A 13217-nucleotide genomic window follows, 5' to 3' on the forward strand; every position below is an offset into this window, starting at 1 on the left:
GAGTTGCAGGCAGAAACTTCTTGGAGTCTCCAAGAATTGTTAGCTGTATTTTAAGCTACCTGCATGAGGCTGGGGCACTTAACAGTCAAATTTAAAATCAACTAAACCTGATACACAGGTTTAGAGCTCTGCAAAAACTTCCTGGATCTTTTAAGGTATGAAAGATTCCTATAGGAACACTGTGCTTTCATCTGCAGCAGCTCATTTGGCTGGGCTGAGCTTTGACCTCTGCTCAGAATTCAGTGTGAGCCTACATTTTAAAACAAGCTTTGATAAATATCCTTTAACTGCTTGGTAGCTACTTCTAGCATTAAAATGTGGATTGGTCACAGGGACAATTCACAGGATTATAATTCATAACGAGCATTACAAGAGCTCTTGAGGCTTGCCTTTTCTGGGTAGGACTTGGGCGTCCCTGATAAATAAGGGTGGAAGAAAGCAAAGTTACTTTAAAGGTAAGCTCAGGCTGGACCTTGTGTTTGGCTGCACTCGTGTTCTGTGGGACAAGCCCCGCAGGCTGGGCCTGCAGCTGCAGCAGCTCTCCAGGTTCCTGCTTGCAGTGGTCAGTGCAGTTTGTAGGTGGCTCTCAAGTGCCAGCACATCCTCACCTTGTCCAGTGTTCCCCTGCTCTGTGTGAAGAGCAGCTTTGGACAGCGGGAGCTGCTTTTTCTTTCCTGTTACAAGGAAATTTGCTGGTACGTGTGTTGCCAAAACAGGCACAGTATTCACCTGGCCTTGTTGGTGTGTCAGAGGTGCTCTTCTGACGTCCTTCTCTTGCTGTTGGGTTGCAGAGGCTTGGCATGAGATGGGGATTGCATTTTGGTAGGTGCTGTGGATGTGCAGATGAGATGCAATCTTTCCAAAAAGCTTTCTCACCAGAAGAGAGTGGCACTGAGAGAACAGAAGTAGCATTCTCTGGGCTCTACAGAAGCAGCTGGATGCTATAACATGGCATTGAACTGTTTCTGTGTTGCATGGAGTCCGAACGTGTGTTCCAAACCATCTGGATTTTTTTCAATGTAATTGTGCAAAACATTTTCTTGTAATAATGCAGTGAAGCTTTTGCACAAGGAAATGATGTTTCTCTTTGGCACTGGCAGAGCCTTTGCCAGTGTCTGGTGGCAGCCTGGGGCTGGATCTGTGCTCCCTGTGTAGGGGTCAGTGTGACCCAGCTCAGTTGGGCTGGTCCCTGTGACCCCTCAGCAGTGCCCAAGCAAGGATGGGTCGGTAGGATTTAAAGGAAGAGAACTGTTATGTCTCATCTGCTGTGAACAAACATGCAGGAGAAGCCTAGGTGTGAAGCACAAGGCTTTGCTGGCAAAGCAGCTGGTGTGGTTGTGTGCATGGAGCTGGGCTGTGTCCCCCTTCAGAGGGTGAAGTGCCGAATTACTCCAGACTTTCTGGCCTGTGATTTTGGCAAGTGGGGCTTTGGGTCCCTCCTTAAATCACATTTACCTGGATTTTAGTTGTGATTAGTGCTAGTGCTCAGTCCAAGTGTGTGGTACACGACTGTTTGAAGGGGGCAAGAACCCTGTGTAAAACCACATTTGGGGTTCCCCAGTGTGTCTGGGACACCCTTGTAATTCTGTGCTTTGCATCCCAGGCTCTGGGCGCAGTGGGCACGGGTTCACTTGCAGGTTGTGGTGGCAGTTTGTCAAGGCAGACGGGACACAGCCGACTGCCTGAGACAGCATCTCCCCAGAACCTGGGCCCCCATGATCTGCACTGCAGGCTGGGGGTGAGTTCACCTCCAGATACTCCGGTATCAGGGCAGCAGGATCTCCATGAAGGTTTCATCCAACCCTGAGATAAAACTGCACAAGTACTGGAAAAAAAACAACCAAACAAACAAAACCCCAAACCAACAACCCAACAAAAGCGCAGACACCAAACTGTAAGACAAGGAAGAAATAAACCAAGCTTTTCTGCATCCTTTATAAAAAAATCTGAACTCATTTTAAGTTGGCAGCTAAGAAGCAGAAAAAGAACTATTAGAGCTGACCCCAGGACAACTGTGCAGCAAGAATTGGCAAGCTTTCCAGGGATTTATTCCCAGCACCCTGAGATCCAGGTTCTGCTCTGAAACGCATCCAGAAACACGTGTATTAGAAAGAACCCCCAAACCAAACCACCCACCTCAGGCCAGATGTGAGCTGGCTTTAAGAATCACGCTGAGTGTGGCTCCACCTCCTCTGAAAGAAACCCCAAGAGTGAGGCTCTGCAGCCTCTCCTTTCCCCTACGCCCCCCTTGGCTTTCAGCCCCCCAGCAGAGCCCTTCTGCAGCCGCTTCTCAGCTCTTGTTCGCTGGCAGCTTCCCAAGGCAGTTGTGCCTCTGCCGGAGCCAGAGCAATGGCCCAGCCTGGGCTGCACTGTGTGGGGCTCTCCGATGGCCCCATCAAGTAACACTTGAAGGAAACACTTGAAGTGCAGGCATGTTTCCTGGCCCTGCAGATCGGTTCCCAAGATCTGGAGTCCATCGTTTTGTATTGCAAAATGTTAGTGTATGAAATGCAGTTCGTCAGTCTTGAATTGTGTGACATGATAATGCCTCTGTAAATTATGATAAATCATGTCTGGCACCTGTTTATAGGTATATTCATAATACAGAAGCTGAGATAAGCTTAAGCAACGGCTGTCTTGCTTTAGCCCTTTGCAGGACATCTTGTATCTATTCAGGTGGCTGCAATGGGCCACTAGGGTGGAGAGACTTCCCTGTTACTCACTCCTATCAGGTATCATTGATGTGTGATGCTAAAGCTTCACGTGGGAACCAGACTTAAGCAAGGAAGGTCAAAGTGAAATGAAAGCAGCAGTGCTCATCTCAAGCTTTGTTCACAGTTCTGCAAGAGGAGAGTAAGTTGGAATTGGAATGGTTGTTGGTTCCTTGCTCCTTTCCAATGTGAAAACCATGCCATAAGGAATAACACTTTAAAGAACCTGGTGTTGTCTCTTTTAAGAGAAACAAATGAAGGCAGGAATGCCATGAAAAGACCGTATCTGTCAATGCATTCTTCTGTTCAGAAACATTGTTGTCTGCCTTTTTGTTTTTCTTCTTTCAAGAGCACTGTGGAGAAAGTGATGGCTGGCTCTGTGCCAGTTCCTCAGGTGGTCCCACTTGGAATCCCTCTTCCAGAGAAGGCTAACCATGAAGTAGACGCAAATGCTCTTCTAGAAATGAAATCAGGTCTGAGTAAGAGCTTTGAATCCAGGTAAAAACTTCTCTTAGGTGTCCATGTGAAACTTTGAGCCTCGAGACTTTTGTTTGCGTTTTGTGATGATTTTGATGAGAACAAATTTCGTTAAGGAACGTAGAAAATTAACCCAGGTATTTTGATGCACCAGCTCTACTTGCTCTTAATTTGATGCATTGAAGCAGTATTACTGGCATATGAGTTATTTCCTACATGGTAGCAGTCTTGATTGCTTCCAAGATCAAGCTCTTCAACTGTTGCATTTTGGTTTGACTGCAGAAAACTGTGAGAAAGTATAGTATATTTTATTAATTTCTCATCCACGTCCTCTGTGGATCATTGGCCTCCACCCAGAGCCCAGGAGATAAACATAAGAGGCTGAGAGAGCTGGGCTTGTTCAGCCTGCAGAAGAGAAGGTTCCTTAAGGGGGGACCTTAGAGCAGCTGTGGGGCTTAAAGGGGCTAGAAGAAACCTGGAGAGGGGCTTTGTAGAAGAGATGTAGGACAGGACAAGGGGAATGGCTTTAAGCTGCCAGAGGGGAGACTGAGATTATCTAACTAATAAGGAGTTCTTCCCTGTGAGGGTGGAGGGACAGTGGCACAGGGTGCCCAGAAAAGCTGTGGCTGCCTCATCCCTGGCAGTGTTGAAGGCCAGGTTGCATGGGTCTTGGAGGAAGGTGCTCTAGTGGAAGGTGTCCTTGCCTGTGGCAGGGGGTTGGACGGGGAGGAGCTTTAAGGTCTCTTGTAGCCCAAACCACTCTGGAATTCTGTGATTCTGTGAGTTTATTCAATACCACAACATCTTCAGGACCTGCACAGGCATCTTGTTTCAGTGCTAACTAGTTCAGGTAGTTAGTAACTACTGCTTGTGTTACAGCCATAAAAGATGAAAAGCTGAAATGCCTGAAACCTTGAATGGTGGCAGATGTGGGCATATATGTAAGAGCACCAAGTTTTTACAGGGATGTCTGTAACTGTCTTGTCTCAGCTCTTCCCAAGAGATAATAACCTGATCTAACAAGTCAGTGGTATAATTTTTCCCCCATCTCATCAGAAAGAGGTGTTGTCTGGGGCAGTGTTGTAGCTTCAAGTGATGACTGAGAGTATTCACCACCTCTTTAGATTAGGTTCATAATTGGGAGGATTTCGATTCCTACAATTGACAGCAGCTTTTAATTTTAGTGGAAACTGACTTTGTACCTTTCTGGCCTAGTTTTAGTTGTCAGTAAAGTCACTCTTTGCAGTTGTCTCCATATTTTCCCAATAGCCTTAGCTATGTAAGGATCCGTACCAGCAGCTGTGGCTATCAGTTGCTCTGTTTCTAGTGACTTTGCTGCTGCAGACTGTAACCATGGAAATACTGAAAACCTCTTGATAAACTTAATAACATTACATGGTGTGGCTTTTTCTTCAGATGGCACCATGTCTTCAATGCCAGCATCTGCTGCCGGTGAATACACCCACTTGCACTGGACGTGAGTCACCACAGCTGCAGCCCCAGACCAACATCTGCGTACAGGTAATTGAGAATAACTCTAGCAAAAGAGCAGTTTACCTCCTGGCATGCATTGTTCTGTCAGATGACTTCATTAAAAATCGGTTGATCCAGCTTGGGTTTCTCAAATTCCATTATGACAGGTTTAAGGGTTAGTAGGATGCAAACCACCTTCAATAGAAATAACCATTACAAGGAAACCACCTAAGCTCGGGAAGGCATCTTGACAAGCACAGGAGGTGGCAGTGTGAAAGACAGGAGTATGTACACTTGTGCTCATTATGGAGATACTCCCCGATTCTTTCATTTATGGCCTTAGTATTAGTGAGCATTTTAAGTTTATTACGTATGTCCTCATTACTCTGCTTCCCTCAGTTGATAGTAAGTGCTTAGCATGGATAGGCAGGCAGGACTGGGGCAGTGGGGCGATGCCCAGAATGCTCAAGCACAGCATTAGCCAGTGATCCAAAAGTGCTGGCAGGCTTAACTAGACAAAATCTACCCTCCAGAACAGTCCCTACCCAAGGGTATGGGGACCCAGGAAGAGGCCATTCTCAGCTCCTCCAGTCAGGAGAACCAGTGTGAGAAGGAGCGAACTGATACTGCATGTGCACAATTGGTAGATTATAGGCCCTGCTCCAAACTGGGTGTTTTCTGGCAGTCCTGATGCAGGTGCAAAGGCAGTCCTGAACTTTTTGATGTCAGCCATCAAAATAGTAGACTCATTATTCTCAGCTCTGGTGGAATCTCGTTTGTGAGATACAGTGAGTGTGCTTGGGCACCCTCAGGGGGATAAGAATCATTTTCCTTGAAGACACTGGACTTGCTATTTTGTATGAGTGCAGTGACTAAGCAAACTGACACTAATCCGTACAAACATCTGGAGGTATTGATGCTGGATCTCCTGAAGGAACTGTACCATAGTTGAAAATTAATTGCCACCAAGATCCATGGATTTGTGATGGGCAGGCACTATGGCCTAACTGAAACGTGAAGCCCACAGCACAGACTTGAAGGATCTGCAGGGCTGAATAAGCACAGCACTTTCAAAGATCAAGTCCTCTTCTTATTAGTGTTGTTCATAGTTTGCAGCTACTATGTGAAACGCATTCTTTCTCTGCTTAAAAGGGGCAAAGTAATTTGTCAGGTGTGTGGCACAGGAAATTTTCACCATAAACACTGTGTGACTTGTGCAAGCAAGCTGCCTGAAATACAGATGCTGAGGCTAGGGTTAATCTAGGGTTAACCAAATCAAAGCGTAACATTCTTTTTCTCTGGAAAACTGAAGTCATAGCCATGTGTCCCTCTTATCAAAACAGAGATTCCTTCCCTCAAGGGATATTCAAGCCCAGTGCTCCCACAGATCCCCCCTCACAAATGTGCAGCTAAACAGAAGCATACCTTTGAGTTCCTCCTTATTTAAGTGTCCTGGTTTCATTTACTGTTGTGAAATAGAAGCCAATCTTCTCTTTTACATAAACATGGAGAAAAATGCATGTGGATGATAAGGGATAATAAGTAAGGTAAAAAGAACAAAATACTTCTCATTTCACAAATCCATCAGCAACACAAAAGGCTACAAACACATACTGTACTCAATGTTTGTTAGAGGTACAAGAGTTCTTTAGCTTACATAAAATAATATAAATATGTGTGCCAATTAAGAGTCACCAACACAAACCCCTTAGGTTTCTCTGGCTAACGAGGCATATCTGTACTATTAAACATAATGAGTGAGCTCAACCTGGTTGCCTCTAGTGTTTGATTATTGTCTCGCTTCCTACTCTGTTTTGGACAACACTGCCTGGCTCTCTTCAGGATAAAGGGATTGTGTAGCAATTATCAAGTTGGTGACAGCTGGTCTTGAGGCATGGATAGGTCCTGGGGCTCTCATTTTCATAATCCATAGTCCAGGAGACTCTGCTACCACTTTTGATTTGCCTTATGAATGAGAAGCCTTGAAATGTTATACACTAACTGAATGACTTGATCTTCAAACTATGGTCTTTATAGAGACTTTATAGAGGCTCTGATGCCCGTCCACTTAAATTATTAACTGGATATGAAATTGAATATGATTCTTTAGCTAAGTGGTTTGGGTAGACTGCATCTTCCACATCCCTGCTGAAAGTGGTTGTCCAATAACAGTTTGCTTTTTGGGGTCAGTCTGTCCCTGTCTCTCACCAGATAATTCATTTTATTAAAAACACAATTTCCAATATCTTTCTTACATAAAATATATATTCCTGTAAATATTTTCTGACTCGGTACATCAGTGTGATATAATGAAAGAAACACTCATTGAAAATTTCCCAAGAAAATCTGATGTTTAAGAAAAGGTCTGACTGGCCACTGTATTCTTGACATTCATTATTTATTTGTAAAAGATCAGACTAAGTACCATATATTCACTTTTTTCCATAGGATCAGACAATGGTTAGGATTGGAAAGGACCTTAAGATCATCAAGTTCCAACACCTCTACCATGGGCAGGGATACCTGAGACTAGATCATGTCACCCAAAGCTCTGTCCAGCTTGGACTTGAACACTGGCAGGGATGGAGCCCTGGTGACAAAAAATAATCTCCTTTCCATAAGCAGAAGTTCCCTACACTCTTTAAATTATTCTCTTCCTAAGAGAGTCTGTGGTATAGCAACATGGCCAAGAGATCTGGGGCTTTGGTACTGAATGTGAAGAAAATGGAACGAGAGCATAGCAAGATCACAGAAATCCTGACCAGTGGCCTTCTGAGCAAAAGCAGTGCTTTTGTTTCTGAGATCAGAAGAAGTAGCAATTTACTCAAGTTCTTTTCTTGGATGCAGGTGGCTCCTCAGCTGTTTTGGGGGGAAACCAAAAAGTTCCTGGGAGAAAGAAAAGGCTTATGCAAATGCAACCATCACGCGACCTTCTTGGACAGGTAAGTGTCCTGGGTTTAGCAGTAGCAGTCATTTTTTCTCTTTCTTGGTAGCTGGTGCAGGGCTGTGTTTTGACTTTCAGGCTGGGAACAAAGCTGATAAAAATGATGTTTGGTCTGGCCAAGGACTTTGTGAGCCTCATGCTCTGCCAGGGAGGAGGGGAAGCTGGGAGGAAGCAGAGACAGGACACCTGACCCAAACTGACCAAAGAGGTATTCCATACCACAGCACATCATGCCCAGGAGGTAACTGGGAGTCACTCCGGAAGGACAGGGGGTCGGCTGGGTCGGACTCATTGTTCGGCGGGTGGTATTGTACTCTTTTCCCTTGCTATTATCTCTTATTGGTGGTGGTGGTGGTAGCGGTGGTGATTTGTGTTGTATATTGGTTGCTGGACTGTTCTTTTATCGGCCCATCGGAGTTGCATTCTTTCGATTCTCCTCCCCATCCCTCCGGGAGCGGGGAAAGGGGGGAGCCCCCGGGGAGGGGGGGGGATGTGGGCCTCGATTGCTTCCAGCCCGGCACTACTCACTGGGAGTGAGTGCACAAGCTGTCTGGCTGGGTTTAAACCATGACAGTAACTATCAGAGAGAGAGAGAAGGGAAACCCAGAGATGGGGAGAGGAATAAAAAGGGAAGGGACTCATCCAAACACAGGGACTGGGCAGGTATGCATTTGGCACTTTATTTCTGTATAGAAATGGTAAAGAAAATTCAGAAAGACATACATATGAAGCAATGCTGAGAACTGCAGGCAGTCTGCACAATGTATTCCAGCAAATGCAAAGGGAATACGTGTGTATCAGTCGCTCACCCCTACTACTAACAAGTCACTGTTGGTACTCAGTTTGAGACAGCTTTGTTTGCAGGTGCCTGGACACCCGCTGTCATCTCCCAGTGTTTCTCCCATCAGAGTGCAGAGGGATCTGAGGGATTTTTTTTTTTTTTTTTTTTCCCAAAATAGGATTATGGGGTTTTTCGGTTGTTTTTTCTTTTGTGTGTTTTGTTGTTTGTTTTTTTTCTGGGGGGAGGAGGTGGGAGGTGGTTGTTTAGTTTTGTGTTGGGTTTCTTTTTATTTTGTTTCCTTGTTTTTTTTGGTTTTTTGTTTCTGTTTCAGCATCTCTCTGCCCACCATAAACAGCTGTCAATGAGAATACAGTGGCGCCATTCAATGCTCCTTTCTGCTGCCTGTGCATTTTCTTTCAGAAGCAAGTCTCTCCTTCTGGACCTTAACAGTGTCTAAGATACGCAGCTGTATTCCACCAGCAGGCAGTACTCTTCTGGAGCTTATCTGACTCTTTTTCAAGGTGTAGCAGCAGTGCTCCTGCATTCATAAATATCTTTCTGTCATTTCTTTCCTAATCCAAAGACTCTTTCAGGATAGTCTCTTTTCTGTTTTCCATTCTGCAGGATGCAGATGGCAAGGCAGAGAGATATGACTTCTGTGATTCTTTCTGCTTTTTTACTAATACAGATGAAAAGCCACGCGAAGAGTAGTCTTGTGACATAACATGAAATTACTGGAAGTCCTTTCCAACCCTAACAATCCTATTCTAATCCTAACTATTCTATGATCCTACGAAGTGTGTGCTACCACAATGTGAAATAACTACTGTCCTATAACATGCTTCCTAAACTGTACCCTAAATCTATGCTAAAGTATATCCTAAAATGTGTTTTGAAAAGACATAGACTAATAAACATAGTTCTAAATACAGAAAAAAGTGTGTTAAGAAACGTGGTAACAAGCAGAGTAACAACGGCAGTAACAGAGTCCAGAGGCCAGCTCCCCACTGGGGAGATGCTCCCGTGGGTGGGCTTTTGCTGGCGGTGCTGAGGAGTTAGCCAGCAAGGCCCCCTGCGAGGGCTGGGATGGGTCTGAGGGCGCGGCTCTGGCTCCAGGGCAACGTGGTGGAACCTTGTCTGCAGAGCAGATGGACACGGTGGCTCTGTCCTCGCCGCTGCCAAGATGGTGCCGGGACCACAGGGTGGAACTCCAAGCCCAGGCAGCAGAGCTCATGCAAGGAATCGAAGCAGTAAATGGGCACCTACAAGGGCAGGTCAGAAGGCGCTGCTGAAACCATGAACAGGTGAGACTTGGTTCCTAGGTTTTTTAGAGGTATGCTGTAAAAGAGGTCATTGCTAGCACAGGAGAGAGGCTCCTTACTGGCTCCTGACTGACAACTACAGTGCTGCTTTGGTACCTCCTCAACGCAAGTGACACCTTCAGAGCATGGGAAGTTGGCAGAGAGGTGCAGTACCCCCTTGCCAGGCAGCAGGGCTTGGCAGGGAGCCTGGGAAGCTGGGATAGGGTCTTTTCCAAAACCCAAGCAGCAGCATCCCTCTCCCTGCCATACTAAAATCACAGGTTGGCAGGCAATGCTGGGGTAGTATGTTTCTCCTGACATACATGTTCCTCCGAGGCAGGACCATCCTCTGTACCTCAGGAATGTTTCCTATCCTCAGAGCTTGGCAAAAAGATGGAACACAGGCTCTGCTACATACCTGGGTGCCTTGTTCCTCCCCTGCTTGAAGTTTTTCCATCACACATCCCTGAGCTCAGTTTTGCTCTTCTTCTGGCACGGTGGCCCGTCGCTGCCCTCTTCCCAGGCTGCTCTTCACTTCCTGGTGTTGCATGAAGAGCCTGGGAACCTTTGCATTCCATAGTATTGTTAGACCGGTGAAGCCATGATTACCTTGAGCCAAGCAAAGCCAGGCAGTTTTACCTTTTCTCCCCAGAAAAACTCCTCTGCTGTTTGCTCTCGGGAGCGATGAGAGGCACCTGCAATGCAAATGTGTAGGTTAGCAGGGGGGCAAGGACCTCCCTGCACAATTGCTACCCTGGCTCTAAAAGGCACATCCTTTGGATGGGTTTGCTCAGCTCAGTTGTGGTGGCATCACCGCACAAAGCGGGATGGCCAACCCGCACCAGCCTTGCTCTCCGCTTTGCAGAGCTGCAGGCTGGTGGATGACCGTGCTTGTCCCTGCACTGGCAGCAGCCCCACCTGAGAGGGGAGGCTTTTGTTGTCACACTGCCTGTGGCCTTCACTTACCCCTGCTGTTTCCAGCTCTGCTTGTGGTGCTGGTGTCTCCTCATCCCTCTCGCTGGGCACCCCGGCCACCTGCTCTCCAAGGAGTTCCTCCTGCTGGTCAGTGAGGAGCTTGATGAGCTGCGTCATCTGCACACAGCAAAGCACTGGTTTCACCGAGGGGGCTGATGAGGGCTCAAGCAGCCTTTCCCAGCCAGAGCCGTGCTTCTGTGCAGGAAGGTGCAGCCGTGGGGCTGCTCTTCCCGGCTGCTGCCCCATGGCTTTGCTGATGGGAGGAGGCAGCCAGGACCCTCTGAGCAGCAAAGCTGGGCTGAGCTGGGGACGCTGTAGCTGGGTGGTGAGCACAGCGTACCTTGCCTGTCTCCAGAGCCAGGACACCCAGGAGCAGCTCCTGGGCTGGGCTCAGGAGGGTTGGTGCCAGGCAGATGCCAGGTTCCCAGCAATCATCTTGGTAGCTGCCACGTTCTTGCTGATGCTGCCAAGCAGCGCCAGCAAGCGCTGGAGCAGGAGCAGGTTGGCCTCTGGTAGCTTGCTGGCCACCCTGAGGGAACAGGAGCAGAGCGTTAATGAAGCCGGTGTTGACAACACAGGTCTCCCAGGCTGATCACACCCAAGGCCACTGCGTGCTCTACAGCAGAGGGACTGCCTTTGCTGAGGTACAGCCACCTCCCTCCCTCCCCACCCTTCTGAAAGAGGCCTTTGTGGGAACAAGCCCCAACACCTGTGGGAGGTGCTCCCTGGAGAGAAAAGCTTTTTGGTGCCCCTTTCCCCCCAGACATAAAGCCCACAGCAGCCAGGAGGTGGCTTGCAGGAGCCATAGCTATTTCAGGCAGGCCACTGCTTTGCATTGGAGTCCCAGCATGTGCCAGTCCCTGCTGGCTGCTGCCACACTTTCAGTGCTGCCAGCCTCTCCTGCCTGCTGGTCTTCCCCATGGCATTCATCCACTCCTTGTACAGCTGGATGTGGAGGAGCTTGGAGGGGATCTTCCGGAGGAGGTCCTGCAGTGCCAAGGGCTCCACGTGAGGCTTTGGCCACTGCCCCCAAGCGCACAGGCAGCGTCCCCAGCCCTCTGGCTCATGAGCAGGCAGCTGGGTTTCTGCTTGTGCTCCCGCAGGTGCCCATCAGCACCAAGAGAGCCGGGGGCTGCAGGGCTCACCTTCAAGAGGACAGCCAGCAGCAGTATGGGCTGGTTTTCCAGCTGCACCGCACCCTGCTGTCCAGGGCCTCCCTGACCTCTCGGCAGGCATGCTGGATGGCTGCCAGCCGGAAGATCCCCTCCGTGGATGGGCCATGCTCACTGAGCAGAGCCAGCAGGTCCTGAGGGCACAGAGGAGGAGAACTGCTGGCTTGGAGACAGGCCCTGGGATAGGTGCTGGGGACAGCCTCTCTATGGAGGAGCCAGCGGGATGGGATGGGATGGGATGGGATGGGATGGGATGGGATGGGATGGGATGGGATGGGATGGGACGGGATGGGGAACCCCTGCCCAGGCTGGCTTACCTGGATGGGCTGGGGCAGCATGCCGTCCTGGCTGCACAGATCTGCCAGGGGCCGGCCAAACAGAGCTCCTGCACCAGCAGAGCCCAATGGCCCCGGTGCCCCCACTGCAGCCGAGGTCCCTGGCCGTGCCAATGGCCAGGGCAGCCTCCTCCTGCTCCTGCAGGTCCTGACTGCTGCCAAGGGAAACAGAGCAAAGAGCCATGGAGGAGAAGCACCAGGAGAGCGCTCCCAGACTCCCTCAGTGCTGTCTCCCCACCACTGAGTCCATGGCAGAGGCGTTGTCATTTGGGAACGATGGCCCCGGGGCTCAGCTCTCTCCAGCTGCAGTGATGTGGACAGACATGCCCTGTGGGAAGGACAGCGGCAGCCCCATCGCAGCACACGTGCCTGCCTGCAGGAGCAGGAGAGAAGGGCCATCCTGCCCCTGTCTTCTCCACACTCACCATCCACATGGCCACATCCGCCTTCACTGACAGAGGAGATGGGAACTGGCAGCTGCTTGGCACCAGCCTGCAAGAAATGGGCTACGCTGACCAAGGAGCCCCACAGCAGAAAGGCTCCCTGGAGAGCTGCATCAGCCTCTGGCTGTGTGTGAGAGGTGGGGATGGGTGAGACTGCACTGCAGGTGACCCTGACCTGGGCCTGGAGCTGGAGCAGCTTCTCCAGGCTGCCGGCGTCCAGTGTTGTGCCCTGGGCAAGGGGAGAAGAACAGAAGGTGAGGACTGATGCAGCTGATGCTGGGCTGCGGCAGCCCCTGGGGCGGAGCAGAGGCAGGAGGAACACTCACAGAGTGGCAGCTGCTCAGCTCCGTCAGCACCAGCCTTAGTGAGGGCAGCTGGGTGACCCGGGCTCCCTAAACTCCTTCCCGTCGTCTGTGCAAGAGGAAGGGGCAGAGAAAGAGCTGTGGGAGACCCAAGCCAGCTCTTCCCTCTGCTGCCAGCCTGGGGAGCGCTTCCACACTGCCCGGAGCAGCCAGTACCACCCGACACTGGAGCAGGAGCAGTGGCAGCGGTGAGGATGGGGCTGGGCAGGTGTTGGCTGGACACAGATGGATGAAGCATCTTCA

At 49.4% G+C, this 13217-nt stretch overlaps 1 protein-coding gene and 1 long non-coding RNA gene across 7 annotated transcripts; one reads left to right on the top strand and one right to left on the bottom strand.

Moving 5' to 3' along the window:
- The first annotated feature begins 2760 nt into the window (after positions 1 to 2760).
- LOC133210244 (uncharacterized) lies at positions 2761 to 3341 on the top strand. Its single transcript, XR_009724891.1, has 2 exons — positions 2761 to 2853; positions 3061 to 3341. It is a non-coding gene; the product is annotated as an uncharacterized LOC133210244 (long non-coding RNA).
- A 6814-nt stretch (positions 3342 to 10155) lies between these two features.
- Positions 10156 to 13217, bottom strand: LOC133210234 (skin secretory protein xP2-like). 6 transcript variants are annotated; one of them, XM_061349433.1, is made up of 6 exons: positions 12788 to 13217; positions 12595 to 12661; positions 12152 to 12321; positions 11808 to 11968; positions 11540 to 11649; positions 10724 to 11191 (listed from the first exon to the last, which is right to left on the bottom strand). In XM_061349433.1, the coding sequence occupies exons 1-6, from the start codon at positions 13210 to 13212 to the stop codon at positions 10826 to 10828; spliced, it is 1299 nt and encodes a 432-aa protein (XP_061205417.1). In that variant the 5' UTR covers positions 13213 to 13217; the 3' UTR covers positions 10724 to 10825. The 6 variants fall into 6 exon arrangements, 5 of the variants coding, with proteins under 5 accessions (XP_061205420.1, XP_061205417.1, XP_061205416.1 ...); XM_061349432.1 differs by having other exon boundaries at positions 12152 to 12324; XR_009724890.1 differs by lacking the exons at positions 12595 to 12661; positions 12788 to 13217 and adding an exon at positions 10162 to 10382 and having other exon boundaries at positions 10654 to 11191; positions 12152 to 12462.

The sequence above is a fragment of the Neopsephotus bourkii genome, unplaced genomic scaffold (assembly GCF_033783945.1).
Source record: "Neopsephotus bourkii isolate Nb327-2 ecotype Australia unplaced genomic scaffold, CSIRO-AGI_Nbou_v1 NB_414, whole genome shotgun sequence".
Lineage (NCBI taxonomy): Eukaryota > Metazoa > Chordata > Aves > Psittaciformes > Psittacidae > Neopsephotus > Neopsephotus bourkii.

Coding starts and splice junctions, on each gene's coding strand:
- LOC133210234 (XM_061349432.1), bottom strand. CDS start 13,212: ATGCTTCATCCATCTGTGTCCAGCCAACACCTGCCCAGCCCCATCCTC. Junction 12,662..12,787: donor TGCTCCAGCTCCAGGCCCAG/GTCAGGGTCACC, acceptor CATTTCTTGCAG/GCTGGTGCCAAGCAGCTGCC. Junction 11,969..12,151: donor TGCTGCCCCAGCCCATCCAG/GTAAGCCAGCCT, acceptor CTGTGCCCTCAG/GACCTGCTGGCTCTGCTCAG.